This window comes from Stigmatopora nigra, chromosome 22 (genome assembly GCF_051989575.1).
Source record: "Stigmatopora nigra isolate UIUO_SnigA chromosome 22, RoL_Snig_1.1, whole genome shotgun sequence".
In the NCBI taxonomy this organism is placed as follows: domain Eukaryota; kingdom Metazoa; phylum Chordata; class Actinopteri; order Syngnathiformes; family Syngnathidae; genus Stigmatopora; species Stigmatopora nigra.
Window position 1 is genome coordinate 5,835,887 of NC_135529.1, and position 16,217 is coordinate 5,852,103.

A 16,217-nucleotide genomic window follows, 5' to 3' on the forward strand; every position below is an offset into this window, starting at 1 on the left:
CTTAGGCAAAGGGGGTTGAGAGGTGCTGATAAGAGGAACAGGCCATTTCACTGAGGAGCCTTTGGGAGCCCCAGGGCAGCCAAAAGACAGAGGGAACTCAAATTGTTACGCTGTAGATTAGAAGGATAAAATGGGATAACACGCGTAGTCTCTGGGCACCTAACTAACCTAGCCTAGGCATTTGGGTAGACTCACTATAATCAGAAATAACAGAGAAGAGAAAGAACTTGATAAAATGTGTCCACTCAATGGCCGGTGAACTGTATCAGAAAATGATACCTTCATAGTTGTGAAGCATATTCCATATTTCCAGAGGTATGGCTCAAGCAAGAAACGAAGAGAGAAGTCCCAAACTCCAAATGTAGAATTTTTTGGGGGGCAAATTATATGTATTCATAATCAACACAAGCTTTCTTGTTCGTCTTATATTTTTAGGAATATATATAAATGACAACTACTAAAAATGATTACAATAATCATCCATGGCAATAAACCTTACATCGAATTCAGAGGAAAGTGTAACATTTCCAAGGATTGGGTAGAAAAGGCTGAAAGAGCCACCAAAGTAAACACACCTTTGACCCCAATCATTAAAACTTAAGAAAAGTGATGGAAAGTAGCATATTTAATAAATAATAATGAATAGTGACAATAAAACTTCTAGAAGATTTTTTAAGGGCTTCTAAGGTGAAAGTGCCTGATTAATCATGCATATAGTGTGAGATGAATTTAAGTGAGGTGAATTCTAGAAGGGCACAGATTGAAGCACCAGGTGGTATGGAATTGAAATATTGTGCAGGAGCATCCCTATTCACTTTGTCTCATCATCACCATATCAGCTTCTTGTGGTACCTTTTCTTCTGCAGACTAGCTTAGAACTTTCTAATCATACCCTTTGTGTCATAAAATTCTAAAATACATACATGGTTTTCACTTGACTATAGTCTAATTGACCAGAATGTCTACAGAGTGATCACACTCATCATTCAGTGTCTGAAATTCAGCAGGGTTTAGATTTGCCAGGCAGGGCAGCTCATGACTGTAAGAAAGCCATTTTATACCACCATTAATCATTAACAAAAGCAATTTTATTGTATTAATTATTAAGTCTGTGTAGTCTGACAATTTACTTGAGGTATCCTAACTGTGGATTGTTGCATTGAGATACTAAGTGGAAATCAGGGATCATAGAAATGATGCTTAGTAACACTCACTCCCAACAAGGCATTTGTCTTATTTGTGGAAAAAAAGCTGGAGACCTTTAGAATACATGTTTATCAATGACTTTCAGTTGCTTTAAAATATTTGTTTACAACTATTTATCTCGAAAAAGCACCAGTTTCCCAAACCAGAGTAATGTATCCATTATCATAATAAAACATGCATAAAGACAAGATAGACTCAACGAGACAGCGCAGCCAAAAACCTGGATTTGAAAGGCTTATTTTCATCTTTTTTTGCTTGCTTTTTATTCTTTTATGTTGCTCTTTTCTTTTCGTGCAGAGAAATGGAAAGAGACATGTCTTTTCTTTCAGCCTGCGCCTCATTATGGTCCTTTTCAGGTCTGGCCTATTGTATGGGCCTAGCCTAAAGCCTTACATACGCATACTGGAACAGCCGGTGGATTACGGAGACTCATGTCAAGACTGCAACGGTAGCTGCAACCACTTCAGTAAGCAGACCCCCCACTTGCAAATTGCAACACGAATACTATACGCGTTGGAGAGTGAAGCCAAAAAGAGCCATGCCAAGACTAAACCAACAGGAACATCTGCTGTGCCACATACATAATCGTAAACAATACAGCCACCAGGTCATGGCTGTCATATTAGTGGACACACTCTTATCTCAAATAATCAGCATACCATGTGCAATCTCCACGTACAAAAAGCGCCAAGCTACTGAATGAATCGCAATAAGATTAGAAGTTCAGAAGTGATCATCATCTGCTTTTCAGACAAATACATTTGCTTAACATTAGACCTTAAGGAATATATTATCAAGCGACACATTCAGACGTATAACGCGGCAGTAAGACAAGAACAAAGAACGATTATTACCAGGACTGGAAAAAAACTTTTCTCATTAGAGTATTCTCTTATTGAGAACTTTTAAATTGAAAATTCTATTGATTTTTTTTGTGCACATTAAGACCAATGATTCAGAGAATTAAAGTAAATATCAAGCTATGATTTATGGATCATCTTTATTATTCATCTATCCTCATTAAGATTTTTAAATTATTTTTTTTGCAATGGGGTCTTAATATGGGAGACATTTATCCAAGGCAAAAAAAGGCTTATTAAAACTGCGTATATGTTTCTTGTTAATGTTTAATAAGATCTTGTAATGTTGATGAAATATGTGGTTATTAGAGCTCATACTCTGATTCATGTTTATCCTGAGTTAGATGCATCCATAAAAACACAAAACAAGCAACTGTTTGCATGTTAACTGATTGCTGTGACACGCCTGCAAAACTGTGTTTTAAAACTACAAAAATATTGCTAAATAATAATGAAAAGTGAAGTCAGGATTTGGATAAAATATGAATGAAACACAATTGTACGTTGGGAGAGTGTTTAGCTTGTTTATTGGCAACTACTTTAAAGTACCCTGCCTACTTTAATATGAGATGGGCTCTGGCATCCTCGTGAGGATTAGAGGCAAGGAAAATAAACAAATCTTTCTTCCAGATAACTAACTAAATAAATAAATAATTACAGAATTTCAGAAAACTGTGTAATAAAAAAAGAACTCCAACTGTGCATTATTACAGTGGGATTTCCATTTTTCCCTCACATTTCCACAACCATAGGAGGTGGAATAATGGAATATTGCATAACTGCATGTATGAATATTTTTCTGTATATATCGCCCAAGGGATTGAAGAATGGTTATGCAGCTATTAAAAGGGAGATTTTTGCCACATTGGGCACAGTTGGTATGAATTGAAATACAGTACTGTATTAAAAATAGCTGTGTGTCATGCATGTTAGAGTAATAACAAAAAAAATATGTATGTATGTGTGAATTTAGCAGTCAGCGGGACATTTGGAGGCCATCTATCAGCACTGTTCGCTCAGCCAATCCTGCTTTCTCCGGGGACGTGAAACACCAAAGCCCCCCTCGATCACTGCTACATGCAGTGCTAAATGAGCCCCACTGCAATGATATCTTTACTGTATAACACACACGACTTAGTTACAGAAGCCCAACAACTTTAAGGCTTTTTGTGCACAAACAGCAACGGAAAGTAAAAACAGGTAACCCTTAAACATTTTCACACCCCGAAGAGAGCAACATAACACTTTCCAATAATATGCTGATGTTAAATCACACACAATACAGCACTGAGCACATTTAAGGAACTGCTCTCACCAAAAGAACAAAATTGTTGTTCATTTTAGCATTAAAGATGGGCTTGTGATTGTTCAAATCGGAGTTACATGCATTCAATAGCAATGGCTTCCTTAAAATTAGACGGACCTTCACAAGCATTCAAGTTAGTTTCTGCTATTTACAGGCTCCTCAAACCAGGCCTGGTGCATTCATAAAGTGGGAGTGCTTTTCGCTGCGGCTCCCAGATTCCTTAGTCAGCACCAATAGGACAAACAATTACACCTAGGCACACAGGAGTGCAGGAAACAAGTGACATGGAATATTGTACACAGGCGTATTGTATAGCGGAAAATGAATAGAGCTGAGAAAAAGCTTGCAAATAGGAGTTGTTCATTCAAGTAGATCCATCCTCACACATGCAGCACAGTCATGCACACACAGCAGGAAAGCTGAATGCATCTAAAAATAGAACTGCATTTGCACCCCACTGTCATCATTATTCCTTTCATGGTCCTTATCAGCAGAGCGGGGCTCATACAGTTAGTGGACGTTCAAAGCTTTTTCATGGAGCTTTTTTTGGGGCTTACCCTCACACTCACTTTTCCATACTCTGTTTTCTGTCCTTGTCCTCCACCTCACAAAAACTCAAACTGGTTTGCCTTACTAAAGTGGAGGTCCATTAAATTACATTGAGATCCACCTAGTTGAGATTCTTCTTGAATATATGTTTACCACTTTACTCACGGTCAGAAAATCTCAAATGTATAGTTTTATTATGTTATTTTATTCATTGTAGTCCCCCTGGGTACCACAAGATGTCTCTAAGGCCCTGGTTAAGTAACAATGGGTATCAAGGAATGATGTTGGAGTGATGTATTGAGACAGTGTGTGTGTGTGTGTCAGGGGGAGCTTTTTCATTGGTTGCCAGTGGAAGAGACTCTATTGGTTGTAAAATGTAACTTCTTTAAATATACCATTTATGGTGATAGTTTAATTTGAAATAATATAATGATTTAAGCAACATTTTTTTGCAATTTCTCATTTTACACAATATGGGAAGTTCTAAATAGTTTGTAGGATGTCAAATGTTCAAGTTCATCGCTTATGGCTTTAATATACTAAATGATAAAGAACACACTTTCTTAGATTTTTTTGACAGAATAAACCACTTCTGACTCTTTGTAATGGACTTTTTGGGGCACACCACAATGCTACTCTACACCTAAATTAACTTTCGGCTGGATTATTCAAGCAAGACGGGAGAGAAACAAAATCCCACCATTGCTACACACCTGTGGCCTTTGAAAAATTGCACTTATCTTTCACACAAAAAAAAAAACTATCACCCTCAAAACTACAGAAAAGATCCAACTCGCAACAAAAGGAAACACTTGGACAAGGTAACTGAAGTGGCTTGTGAAAACCAAGCAAGGGGAACCACAAGAGCACCTCAGTCAGCTTGAGTTCCAAAAAGAATGGAAAGCAATATGTGGAAAAAAATGTGAGCATGCTTGAGAAAGAGGAATGCAAAGAAAGAGAACAATATCAGAGAAGGTAGAGGGCAGATTGGATTGGATGGGATGAGAGCAAGCATTGCAAGAGCTCTACCTATAAAAGTGGTTGTTGAGATGCAAAAAAAATGGAAGGGAAATGGAGGTGAACACAATAAGCGCCAAAAGCTAATCCCTAACACATACATGCAGATGTCCCTTTTGAAGGACTATGGGCTACATTATTAGGACAAAAATATGTAAGTGGAATTGAGCACAATCACCATTAGGGTTTTTACAGTGAAGACAACAAACAATATATATGAATAGAAATGTACATTACAGACATCAAGTTTGGATTGTTGAGAGAAACAGTAAAGTAAGGACTTCCCAAGGATAACAACACAATATGGCCATGAGACTCAAAATAGATCCACCCCCAAACACAGCACTTTGACTCAGATTGCTAAAAAATGCATTATGATAAAAGTCAAGCTACTTTTGAATGTCAGTATTCTTTTCATTCATTCGTTTTATAAGACAAGTGCATACACTTATGTACGATGCTCTTCATAATTTTTAAGAACATACAGTTTAGAAATGTGATGTCCTGAAATGACTTTTGGATTCTACACACACTCACACACCCAAAAACAGCAGTCACACCTAATAAAAACAAAAATGGTGTAAAATACTGTTGCTGAATGAAGCCTAAGTGTTAGAGGTCAATCCATTATAACAATATGTGCTAGAATTCCTCCTACAAACCTACAGTTGTCATTATTGTTGCACTGGAACTTGAAGTTAGTCCAGCATGCATCCCATTCTTGTTGTATTTCCACTGACCCAAGCAGAAAGGCAATATAAATACCCAATTACTATTGATTGGTTAGCAAAGGTTTTTCAGTCTACTGTTGAGTGCCCCTACTATCTTAGCATGAACGGACTTGGAGCTACTCAAATGCTGATTTAGTTGTTGTTGTATTTGTCTTGCAAAAGATGTCTTCCACAAAACTGCAGTGCCTATTACCTCTCTCTGTATTTTTATTGCTGTTTTGGAACCAAGAAAATTTAGTAGTACATCAATTGGCCTCACTTACCGCAACAGAATTGTAAAACACATGATTCCCACTATACTAAGTTAAACAAATCAGACACATTCCTAGTATACTTGGGAAGAGTTAAGTTTGCCCATGAAAAAGAATCACTTTGGGGGCCATAAATGAAAACATGCATCTAAGAGCGGCTGGATGACGCTCACCTCTGCTGTCTTTGAATCATTCATGACCCTGCATTGCTGTGGAACACAGTTTCAGACCTGCCTCCTATAATCTGCCTCTCTGCAGCAACCACCACTCTGCCCCACTATATGTTCATTCTGTAGTTTTAAAATTTTGTTCTAAAACTGCCATCCCTAAACAACATTGAAAAAGAACACCATTGTTTTAGTTCATGCTGTTTGCATCTGTGCTGCTCTCAGTAAATGCAACAAATATAGCGTTCTAATAAATCCCATCTGCTTCAGTTTGATGTTCGGAACATAAGACGGTGAAAGAGAGAAATATAAATAACCTGCAACAATGCCCATGTTGCTCTTTATCTCCTTTGTGTTGTTCTTTAAAAGGTTAAATAAACGTCAGTGCGAGTTGTAATCTGAGAATTTCCATTTTAATCATGACTTGATAGGACGCCCAGGGCCGATTCCGTTGCAATAATGTATAGTTATTCATAGAAGTTGCTGCTATCAGAGCTGAGAGAATCCGTTTACTTCAGGCTGGAAGCTGGCAATTCTGTAGGGTCGGTGACACAGGTGTTTTCCGAATGATAGAATTCTGAATGTGGTTCGATGCACAAAAATGTCTTCACAATCTCAAGATTTGATTGACTTTGTACCTCCTAGCAAGAGGGTTAACAGGGTGTTGTAACTGGAGCTGTTTCACTGACGCACAACAATACTGGGAAGTTATCAGTTCTTTAACGTCTAATTTGCTCTCTTCGTCAAGTGCATTGCTGAACAATAATGAATAATTGATGAGTATGTGAACCAGTATTGCAAAGCCGCACTGGATTGCTGCATTGGAAGCGAGGGAAAGGTGGATTAGAACAGGGCATGTTTATGAGTGCCTCTGTGTTTCTGCTCGCACGGCTACAGTAGCACTCCTTTGCTATATCAGAAAATGGAAGGCACACAAGGTGTCTGAAAGAAACACACTCTACAACATACATCATAAACACTAACTCATGTTAGTGTCACATTCTCCAAGAATTGAAGAGTGATGCTCTTCTGCACAGCATCACTGGGTTTCAACCAGCAGAGAAGCAACCTGATCATACCAGCAGGGGGAGTAAAACCAGCCCTTCCTCAAAAGAATTATGGTGCAATAACAACCACACAAGACATGCAATGACTGCCAAATAGCAAATCGTACAATAAATAGATGCTACAACTTTGCAAAGGTTCATGCCATGTTTGCCAAGTAAGACAAACCTCGGGATTAAAGCCTTAAATACCAAAAATATCAAAAGGATTTGCATTAAGTAGTAAAACACAATCCAGATTCTAACACTCCTACAAACATCTCAACTCAGTAGGTTATTCTGAGCATATTATATAACAACCAGGGCTGAAGTCCAAGGATCCTACAAGTGTCTTTAAAAAATGTGTAATAATAAAAAAAAAAATGTAGAACAAAAACAAAAGAGCGACTACTACCATAAATGAAATGCACGTCTTGGGTCAAAGCAATTTGAATAAAATACTCATTAATTACTACACCATCAAAGAGGGAAAAATTCTACCTTTTCACACACGAATCATTTTGCTATCCCCCTTTTTTCCCCCAACATCAATATAGAACAGATTGTCAGCACCAATTTCACATTCAATTGTAATATTTCTCTTTTTTGCACATTATGTAATGAGTAACTCCAAAAAATACATTTTAAATAAAATTAATGAGTTAAAAATAGGTAGTGTTGAACATGATTGAAATTATAGTAACCTATGACCTGAGCTGGCACGGAATTCATGACAAATTGAACAGATATTCACTGTAGTGACCACTGTCCTTGAAAGAGTTGAATGTCTTTGCTTTCCCCAACATTTCCTCCTGCTTGATGTTATCATTTGATTAAGATAACACTGTTTTTGTAAAGGAAAAGTGGCCATGCAAGGTGTGCTAAGAGGAAATAATGAAAGAGATGGGATAGGTCCTGTTTGCTCGACTCAGCAAAAAGCAGGAATGCAAAAGTGACTGAAACAAAGTAGTGGAAGACGCAGAAACTGGATAAACTTGGAAATAAGGTCCATTATGAAATGTTATTTTTCAAAACTTTCCACTTTTTTCCCTCGGCAGATAATCTGTCATGATTTTATAAAAGATAGGACATCAACTTTGCTCGTCCGTGCAGCAAACACCGACATACGAAAAGGCAATTAAATGTCCCTGCCAGAGGGTCCCACGGGCCAAAGTCCCACCGCTCTATGCTCTAAAAAACAATTTCTCCATTAACAGAAACTCAGCACCATGAGACCCTTTAGCCCCCCGCTATAGATTCTCTTGCACTTTAACTCTGGAGCGGGGGGGAATTGCCAGAAGCAGAAGAAAACCACAAAAAGGGGCAGCTCGACTCTATGCCTCGGCTACATAGAAGCAGCAGAAAGTGAGATGTGGACGGAATGAAGAGAGCCAAATGCTGAGTTGTAAGAATATGACTCCAGGAATCGATAACAAACTAATGAATAATTTACAAAATAATCTTTATAAAACTGCCAATCTTCTCCCCGAGTAAAAAAGTGGATTGTCTTAAGGTGCAATTTGTAGATAGTGGTCGTAGGACATAGATAAATAATGTCAAGGTAGTATAATTGTACTTGGGAAGACTTTTCTTGGAGCAATTATAGAAATTCAAGAACTGAATTTTTGTTCTCTATCCAGATATTAATGAGTGCTTCCCTTTCTCAAAGTGTTAAATAGCATCAATGAGCAATGACCAATCATCCTATGGTTCAAGAAAACGCTGGAAAAAAATGATGTCAGCCTCCACTCGATTAGAAAGTCCTCGTTGTGAACACTGGGTGGCAACATTACACACACACACATTGTGCTGACTAAGGCTTTGCTGACATGGGTGTGCTCTTGCCAAGTTTACATGCATGTGTGTACCAACGTAGTCCAGATGGAGGTGCGTTTGACCTTGTGGAGCAACTGCATTCCCACAGTTTCTCCTCCCTGAGGAGCTGACATGATTGTTTTCCCTTAAGAATGCACACTGGCCCAATGGCATTTTCTGCAGCAGAGATTTTAAGTGCCTTATTTAGTTTGATCACTGTCAGTATCTGATGCAAGGTTTATATTTCATTGTTTCAGTCCAGAAGACTGTAGAGGCAAGTGTGCTAAATCTTGCATAGTCCATGGCTTAAATAAGAGCAGAAGGGGTGGGGGGCGAGAGAAGAAATTCTGCAGTGTTGCAACGAGCCACAAGTAACTGCAGCAGAGGTGGAAACAAGGAAGGAGTCCATATTGGAGCAGGAGGATTGATTAGAGCAAGGATGCACATTGGAGCACAGAGAGAACGGGAAAGAGAGGCGTGGGCACCTGGCTCTGCATCAACTGGAGGGGGGGAAACAATCTCTGGGGTCTGCCAATTAGAGGGAGGGTGACATGACTCTTCTCGCAGCCAGCTAGTAAATCCTGCGTCACTCGACGAGCCACGTGCCTCAGCTCCGTAAATGCAAACAAGCGCACTGACACTAAACACGACATAGATACAGGACTAATGACTAATTAATCGAGCTGCCTCATCTCTCTGGCTGTTTTCACATATTTCGTCCTAGTTCATGTATGTTGAAGATAATACGTCAGAAGGAATACAATTCATTCCATATCCCACGTGCTCAACTATTCATCAAAGTAAACCAGAAGGGAGAATAACCAAATTGTTTTAAATGACCTGTTTTCCCTCTGTCATTGCAAAACTACATAAATGTGCTGTATAAAAATGCTTACAAAAAACTAAGTGTTTACTCTTCAAAGCCAGCGGCATTAATTATCCCCTTCTAGGCAATAATGCAATAATCCTCGTTCGTTAAGTGCTCTTCCGATTGCTCTTGATTTTAGGATTATCGCGTGTTCTATTCAAGTTGTCTTGTTCATCCGTTAGTTTTCTCTGATAACATATTTCATCCCATATTGTCCCTCAAATTCAGGTCCTTTAACTTTTAATCTCATCTAGTATGAGGGTGGTTTTATGAATATAGAATTCAGATTTGCAACATACATCTGGCTGATGCTATCACTGCTCTCTTGTGTTCTCTTGTTTTTGTTGGATGTCCTTCTATAGAGGAGTGAATCAAATCAAAGTGAAACCATTCTGCTCCTCATGAGGATTTAGAAGAAGGGGTTGACAAATGCTTGGGCTTTTAATAACAGTGCCATGATGCAACAACACCGTGATGACACTTGACTCAAGGATTAGACGACTCAAGGAATCTGCACTGACTTGGGAGTCATTTGAGAGGGCTGCTCACACCGGCCACAATAGTTACCATCCAACAAACCTTATCACTATGCTAGCACACAACTTTGACACACTTATACTACAAACTCTCAACATTTGGTCACACTTTACCTCGGTCGATTTCAGTACTGCACTCTACACTGACTTCAGCACCACTCGAGTCTAATTTTATGTGAAAATAATAATAATAATAATATTTAAAAAGATGAGATTTCATTCAAATCTGATTTTTTTAACAGTAAAAATAGGAGCAAGGTGAGCAATGAGGATGAAATCCTAGTTTGTCATGGCTTATATCTTATGGATGACTCAGAGAGAGGGAGAGACTGCAGAGAGTGTATCAAAGCAGAACACAGAGCATCTGTGAGCAATAAGTGCCGGATTCTACCACCTGTCCTTTCCCTCTCTTGCAATTTCATTGGCAAATAGGTTAAAAGGAAAAACTCAACAACAAATGCTTTGCTATGTGATAACAAACAACATTGACCTATCGCATGACGTTATTGTACTGCATCTGCATGTGCTCGCCATTTTTCATTGCGTACATTATAAGGACATATTTCAATAACCCGGATCTCTCTCAATTTTGGTTATGCAATAGCTGCACTGTCAGAATAACAATTGAGAGAGAGAGAGTGAGAAGAAAAAAGAGAGAGAGAAAGATTAGCACAACTGGCCAAGGAGAGACATTGTGTGAGGAAGATGGTAGACGGGGAGGGAGGCACTTGACGGAGAGTCTGAGGAAGCCCCTCTCAATATGACACATCATTTCACGTGCTGTCTCGGAAATAAATAGATTATGCGCTGCAGTGGGAGGATGAACAAAGGCAGATGCTGCCATCATTAAGGTTTAACGCTGAAACTGGCGCAGTCGGATGTGTCAGCTGAGCTTTATTTACCATCAGCAGCCAACACGCTTATGCTGACCTATGCTTTTACTACATGGAAATTCAAGTGTCTTCAAACACATCTCAACAGTGGCAGTAAAACCCAACACGGACAGAATAAACGTATTTCAATACTAAATACTCAAAAGCTTTTTAGAGTTCTGGGAAACCCGGACCCCCTGAAGAGAAAAGTGCCTGCTGGATGTTTGACATTGCCTCTTTTTTCTCTTCTCATTCATCTGAGTATATGTGTGTGTGTTAAATCTATTCTTGAAAAGAATGTAGACAAACTTAAAAAGGCGGGGGAGATTTCTTTAATTACTATATAAACCTGAATGGGTGGTGTCACAGCTTTAAGCTTGTTCTCTGCAAGCTCATAAAAAGAGCCCGTGGAGGCAGTGGTGGGTTTGGGGGGCTTGGCCTCACATGTATCTTCCGTTGCAGCTTTAATTAAAGGAGTGTGTGCTGCCCATACAGCACTCATCAAGTCTTCCCCAGCCTCCATCAACCTGAATGAGTGCCTGGACCAAGCGTGCTGAGTCATCCGACTCTGGGCATCCACTGGGCCACCTGAACACACGTTCCATCAATTCCAAGCGTGCACCATTGACAAACGTGATTTGCAACTCTGAACACTTCCCTGGCTGAGACTATTGACTAATCTTAACCTTACTTATTGCGCTCTTAAAGTTGCCTTGACCACATAAGAGACGTGATGATACAGGAGTTCACAACCCTAATGACGAGTAATGGCTGGCAAGTGTGTACCTACAGTGTTTAATTATCACTGTGTAGCTATCAAGGTCTAATGTTACAAATCAAACAAATATATTTTCTGCTCTTGTAAAGGGCTAACCATGATAAGACCCTAGGAGGTATTTTATCAAAGACTTTCTGCAATTGGCGCATCATTAATGGGAATACTTGGGGATCTATTTTCATGTCTAACGCAGATGTAAGGTCGGTTCATTAGGAGCCCAGTCAACCTTTATTTATGTAAAACCATCAACTAATAATATTTTGTCTTAATTACTGTGATTTAATATTTTGGAAAAATTTAGTGTCAACATTTTCTGGTATATAATTCAGCGGTAATCCATATGGCTCTTAAGGATTAAAAAATTTAATGACTTAACATTTCTGACTTAACGTTTCTAATCATATGACCATACTGTATTTGTGAAGAACTACTACTAAGAGTATGCCGCAGAAAAACATGCAAGCAGGAATGTATTATATTACCAATACGAACAGAGGTTAGGTCGAGAATTCAAAGAGTCATATGAACCCATTTCTTACAGAAAATCAGCCACAAGATTGCTTTTCTTTACCTCACTGCGTGATATATAGCGTATATGGTTTCACATTGGGTGCCATTCAAGACCGTTCTTTATGTATAGCAGTGTCTGCGAAGAGAGGACGGAAACTATACGAGCTTCCAAAACAGAGCAAAATAAGAACAATCTCTGGGATACTAATAATAATAATAGGAATTGAGCTACACAGTTGAATTAATATGGCGCTCTAAAGACAGATTTAGTACTACAGGTCTGCAACGGGGAGCTACCAAATGAGGCGAATACATGTTGGTAAAAGAATGATAACAGATCAGAAATCAGATTGTGATGGTCTCTAGAATCGTTGGCTTTTACAGTCATCCAACTAAATCTGACCCAGAAAGCAGAGCAAAAGATACAGCTGACTTTGCAGAGATAATTAGGGATACAGATCTATGTCCATGAAACAAACTAATGAGATGATGGAGCTGCCAAACACAAGTGTACTGCCAGGGGGTCTAACAAAAACAGCATTGCTTGAAAAATGTTCACTTTAAATCTCACAACAAAACTGCAGGAAAACGAGCAGAAATGATCAGACGGCAGGTTCTGACTGTGATGATCTTAGTAACCACTGCAGCAGCACCACTAATCCGCTGCACCAACCTGCATACACACCCCAACACACGATAACATACACACACACCACTTTAGATAGCTATTACAATCCGTGTCTGGGTTTGGCAGCACTGAGAAAGATCTACTTCCAGTTTTTAGGCCGTTTTTTAGGGCAGAAAGATGCAGAGACTAAACTAACAACATTTTTGTCCAGAAGAAGAAGTCAGTGCCATGAAAGATGCACTGTGCTAGACCAAGAGCAGACACCTCAGCTCTAGACAGTCTGGAGTAGCCAAGTAGCCGTAGAGCAAACTGACCAGATGAATTTCATTAATGACTCTTACTTGAGAGCGTGCACACTAATGGGTCAGGAGTCCACTGCCACAATTGTCTTTCTTTCCAGTTCTTTGTCTTGTACGTATCAGACAAACTTTACTAAATGGTAAACTAAGCACAGGAATGGTGACTGTTTACCCTTCGAACTGTTAATTGCCATTTTTTTTCTTATCTTTTCTGGTTCTACTAACAAAATGAAATGCACCATGTTACAGAATCCGAAAATAAAATTATTGGTTAACAGATAGAAAGCTACATACTACTGGTTTGACATTAAGAAAACATTAACGATTGCAGACTGGTACTGTATTTATTTCCCCCTAAATCCCGTTGCTAGATGGTAAGAACACAGACCAAAAATATGAGGCATGAAAAGGTCTCGCAGAATTTGACACAAAGTCTCACTGAACAATTGAGTCAGAGTTAAGGTTCAAGAAAAATTAGTCCAAGAAGTGCCCCGTTAATCAGAGTAAGTTAGAGAAGTTCAGCTTTCTCACGAACCAAATGTGGACGGTTATTTCAAGAGCAGTACAAAAACACTTCTAGCTCGACAACCCATACATAAGGTAGTGTTGAAAATGTGAATGGGGGGGGATTGGGAAAGGCTTATTGAAGTGAATAAGGCTCCATGGTTATGTAACTGATAGAGGATCCCCTGAAACAACGCACGTTGAGTCAAATATGGGGCTGGATTAAGATCTTGAGAAAAAAAACTCATCCACACTCATGCATATGCTGTTAGTGTTTCCCTACTTGCATCTCTCTGTTCCAGACTCGCTCACATGCGTGCAACCACATTCATGTCTAGCTCACACTTTTTTTAAGAGCACGGGTTGGTTGACGTGAAGCTGGGAGACGATAATAGGTTTGACGCTCCTGTGAAACATTCAAGTCAACTACATTTCCTTGTTTTAACATAGTGCACCTAGGAAATGAAAAATGCAAGCCTCCCGAGACTGGGAGGGAGGGAGCAGTCTTGTGTTTGGCTACAACACTCCGCCGCATCAGCACCAGATTGGTTTTCAGCCAGCTTGGCACTATGCACATTCACAGGCTTGCTGAAGAGCTATTTTCAACCAACGATCAACAACCCAAATCTGAAGATGAATCATTTTTATAATCGCAATGGAAAATGAGAAATTGTACCAGCAGTAATAATGCACAGCAGTTTTAGGATAGGTCCCTGCAATTGCTGACTGACGTCACAGTGATTTATTGTTTACAAAAAGCTCGGCAATCTTCAGGTAAAATACGGAATCCTGCAGGTTTTCCAAAAACGGGTAGCCTGCGGGTATTCCACCGCAGCGGTAAATCCAAAGCCAAATAAATGACAAGTGCAGTGACCACTCGATGATTTGTGCTCATATAAAAATTTCACTGTGCCAATTCAAAAAAGGTGACAGAAAAGTGCGAACGAGGACAGAAACCTAGTGCTTCATTGGCGGACAATTGATTGAGGACAGTCAATAAACTAAGCATAAAGCAGTCGAAAAGGATTAGGAAAGCATGCAGTGTGCAGGACGGTTTCCCGTGTTTGTATGCCCATGACATACATGTGTGCCAGGGAGAAATGTGTGAACACACAGTGGAAACACAACATGACTGGCTTTCCATGTGTGCCCAGGCACCCCAGACCCAGTTAGCATGACAAAAAGAAGGGAGGGGGCATCTCAACATCCCAAAATCCCCCTCCCTATCCCTACCACCACCATCACCAGCACCACCCGCCTCCCCTGACTACGACACCTGTGTATCATCCATCCGAGTACCTTGCGCTTTTTATCCCGTGACCGGCTTCTCTTCTTGGACTTTTCCTCTTCTTTTTCTTTGCGCTCCTGCTCTGCTAGGGCTTCTAAATCCTTGTTTTTGCGGAGGTGTTTGGCCGCTTGAGCCATCGCGCTCGAGGAGGTCTGGGTGGTCTTGGCTCGTCCAGATCTTACGGTGCAGGGACTTTTACCCGGCGCGTGCCAACACTAGCGCTACTGCTGCTGCTGATGATGATGCTGCTGCTGCTGCTGCTGCTGCTGTGTTCCTCTCTGGTCCTGCAGAGTCTGAGCGTTCTCACTCTCCTCCTCCTCTTCAGCAGTGCAGTCACACACACACGTACACACACGCACTCACAAACAGCGGCAGTCCTCAGCCGTCTGCTGTGGGATGCGATTGCAGTACGGTGCTCCTCTCGATCGTTAATGTACACTTTGTCCATTCAATCTTTTTCTGCAGCCTTCCTTCCTGTCATCTCCCTCTGCCAGTTCTTTAAAATATTGAATGAAAGGGATCCCATGTTCAACCCCTTTCTGCACATTTTTTAGCTTCAATACAATGTGTTTTCGTCCCCGACCCACCCTGTCGACTAAGATTTAAAGTGGGGGAATGGACACTCTTGAGGAATAGCTTACACTTTCAATCATTGCCACTTTTTCAAGCTCACATTAGATTTTGGACTATTGGCACAGGGGTAAAATGTTCAGGATACTGGAGGAAATAAAATAAATGTAAAATATTCATGAGGTGGAGTGGGGTAGCCTTTGACTTGTTAACTCTCCTCTTCTACGTTCTCACTCTTTGCTCTTTTGCCTTCACTGCAGCAGATATCCTGTGCTGGGAGCTTGGCGCAGTCTGCTTGTGGATGCCATGTCTAAGTTATACGCACTGCAATTTCACACGCAAAGTGGGATACTCACATTCTCTTAGGGAATCCAATGTGATTTTTTTTTTACTGCTGTTTCCTGTAATCTTACATTTCA

General features: G+C 39.9%; 1 protein-coding gene across 10 annotated transcripts in view; it reads right to left on the reverse strand.

Annotated features, from left to right (window-relative positions):
• LOC144215979 (ankyrin-1-like) overlaps window positions 1–15,479 on the reverse strand; it is a 56,634-nt gene extending 41,155 nt beyond the window's left edge. For all 10 annotated transcript variants that reach the window (XM_077745237.1, XM_077745229.1, XM_077745230.1 and 7 more), the window contains exon 1: window positions 15,240–15,479. In XM_077745237.1, coding sequence (XP_077601363.1) covers window positions 15,240–15,365 — 126 coding nt within the window. In that variant the 5' untranslated portion in view covers window positions 15,366–15,479. The remainder of the gene's footprint in view (window positions 1–15,239) is intronic.
• Window positions 15,480–16,217: the final 738 nt, after the last annotated feature.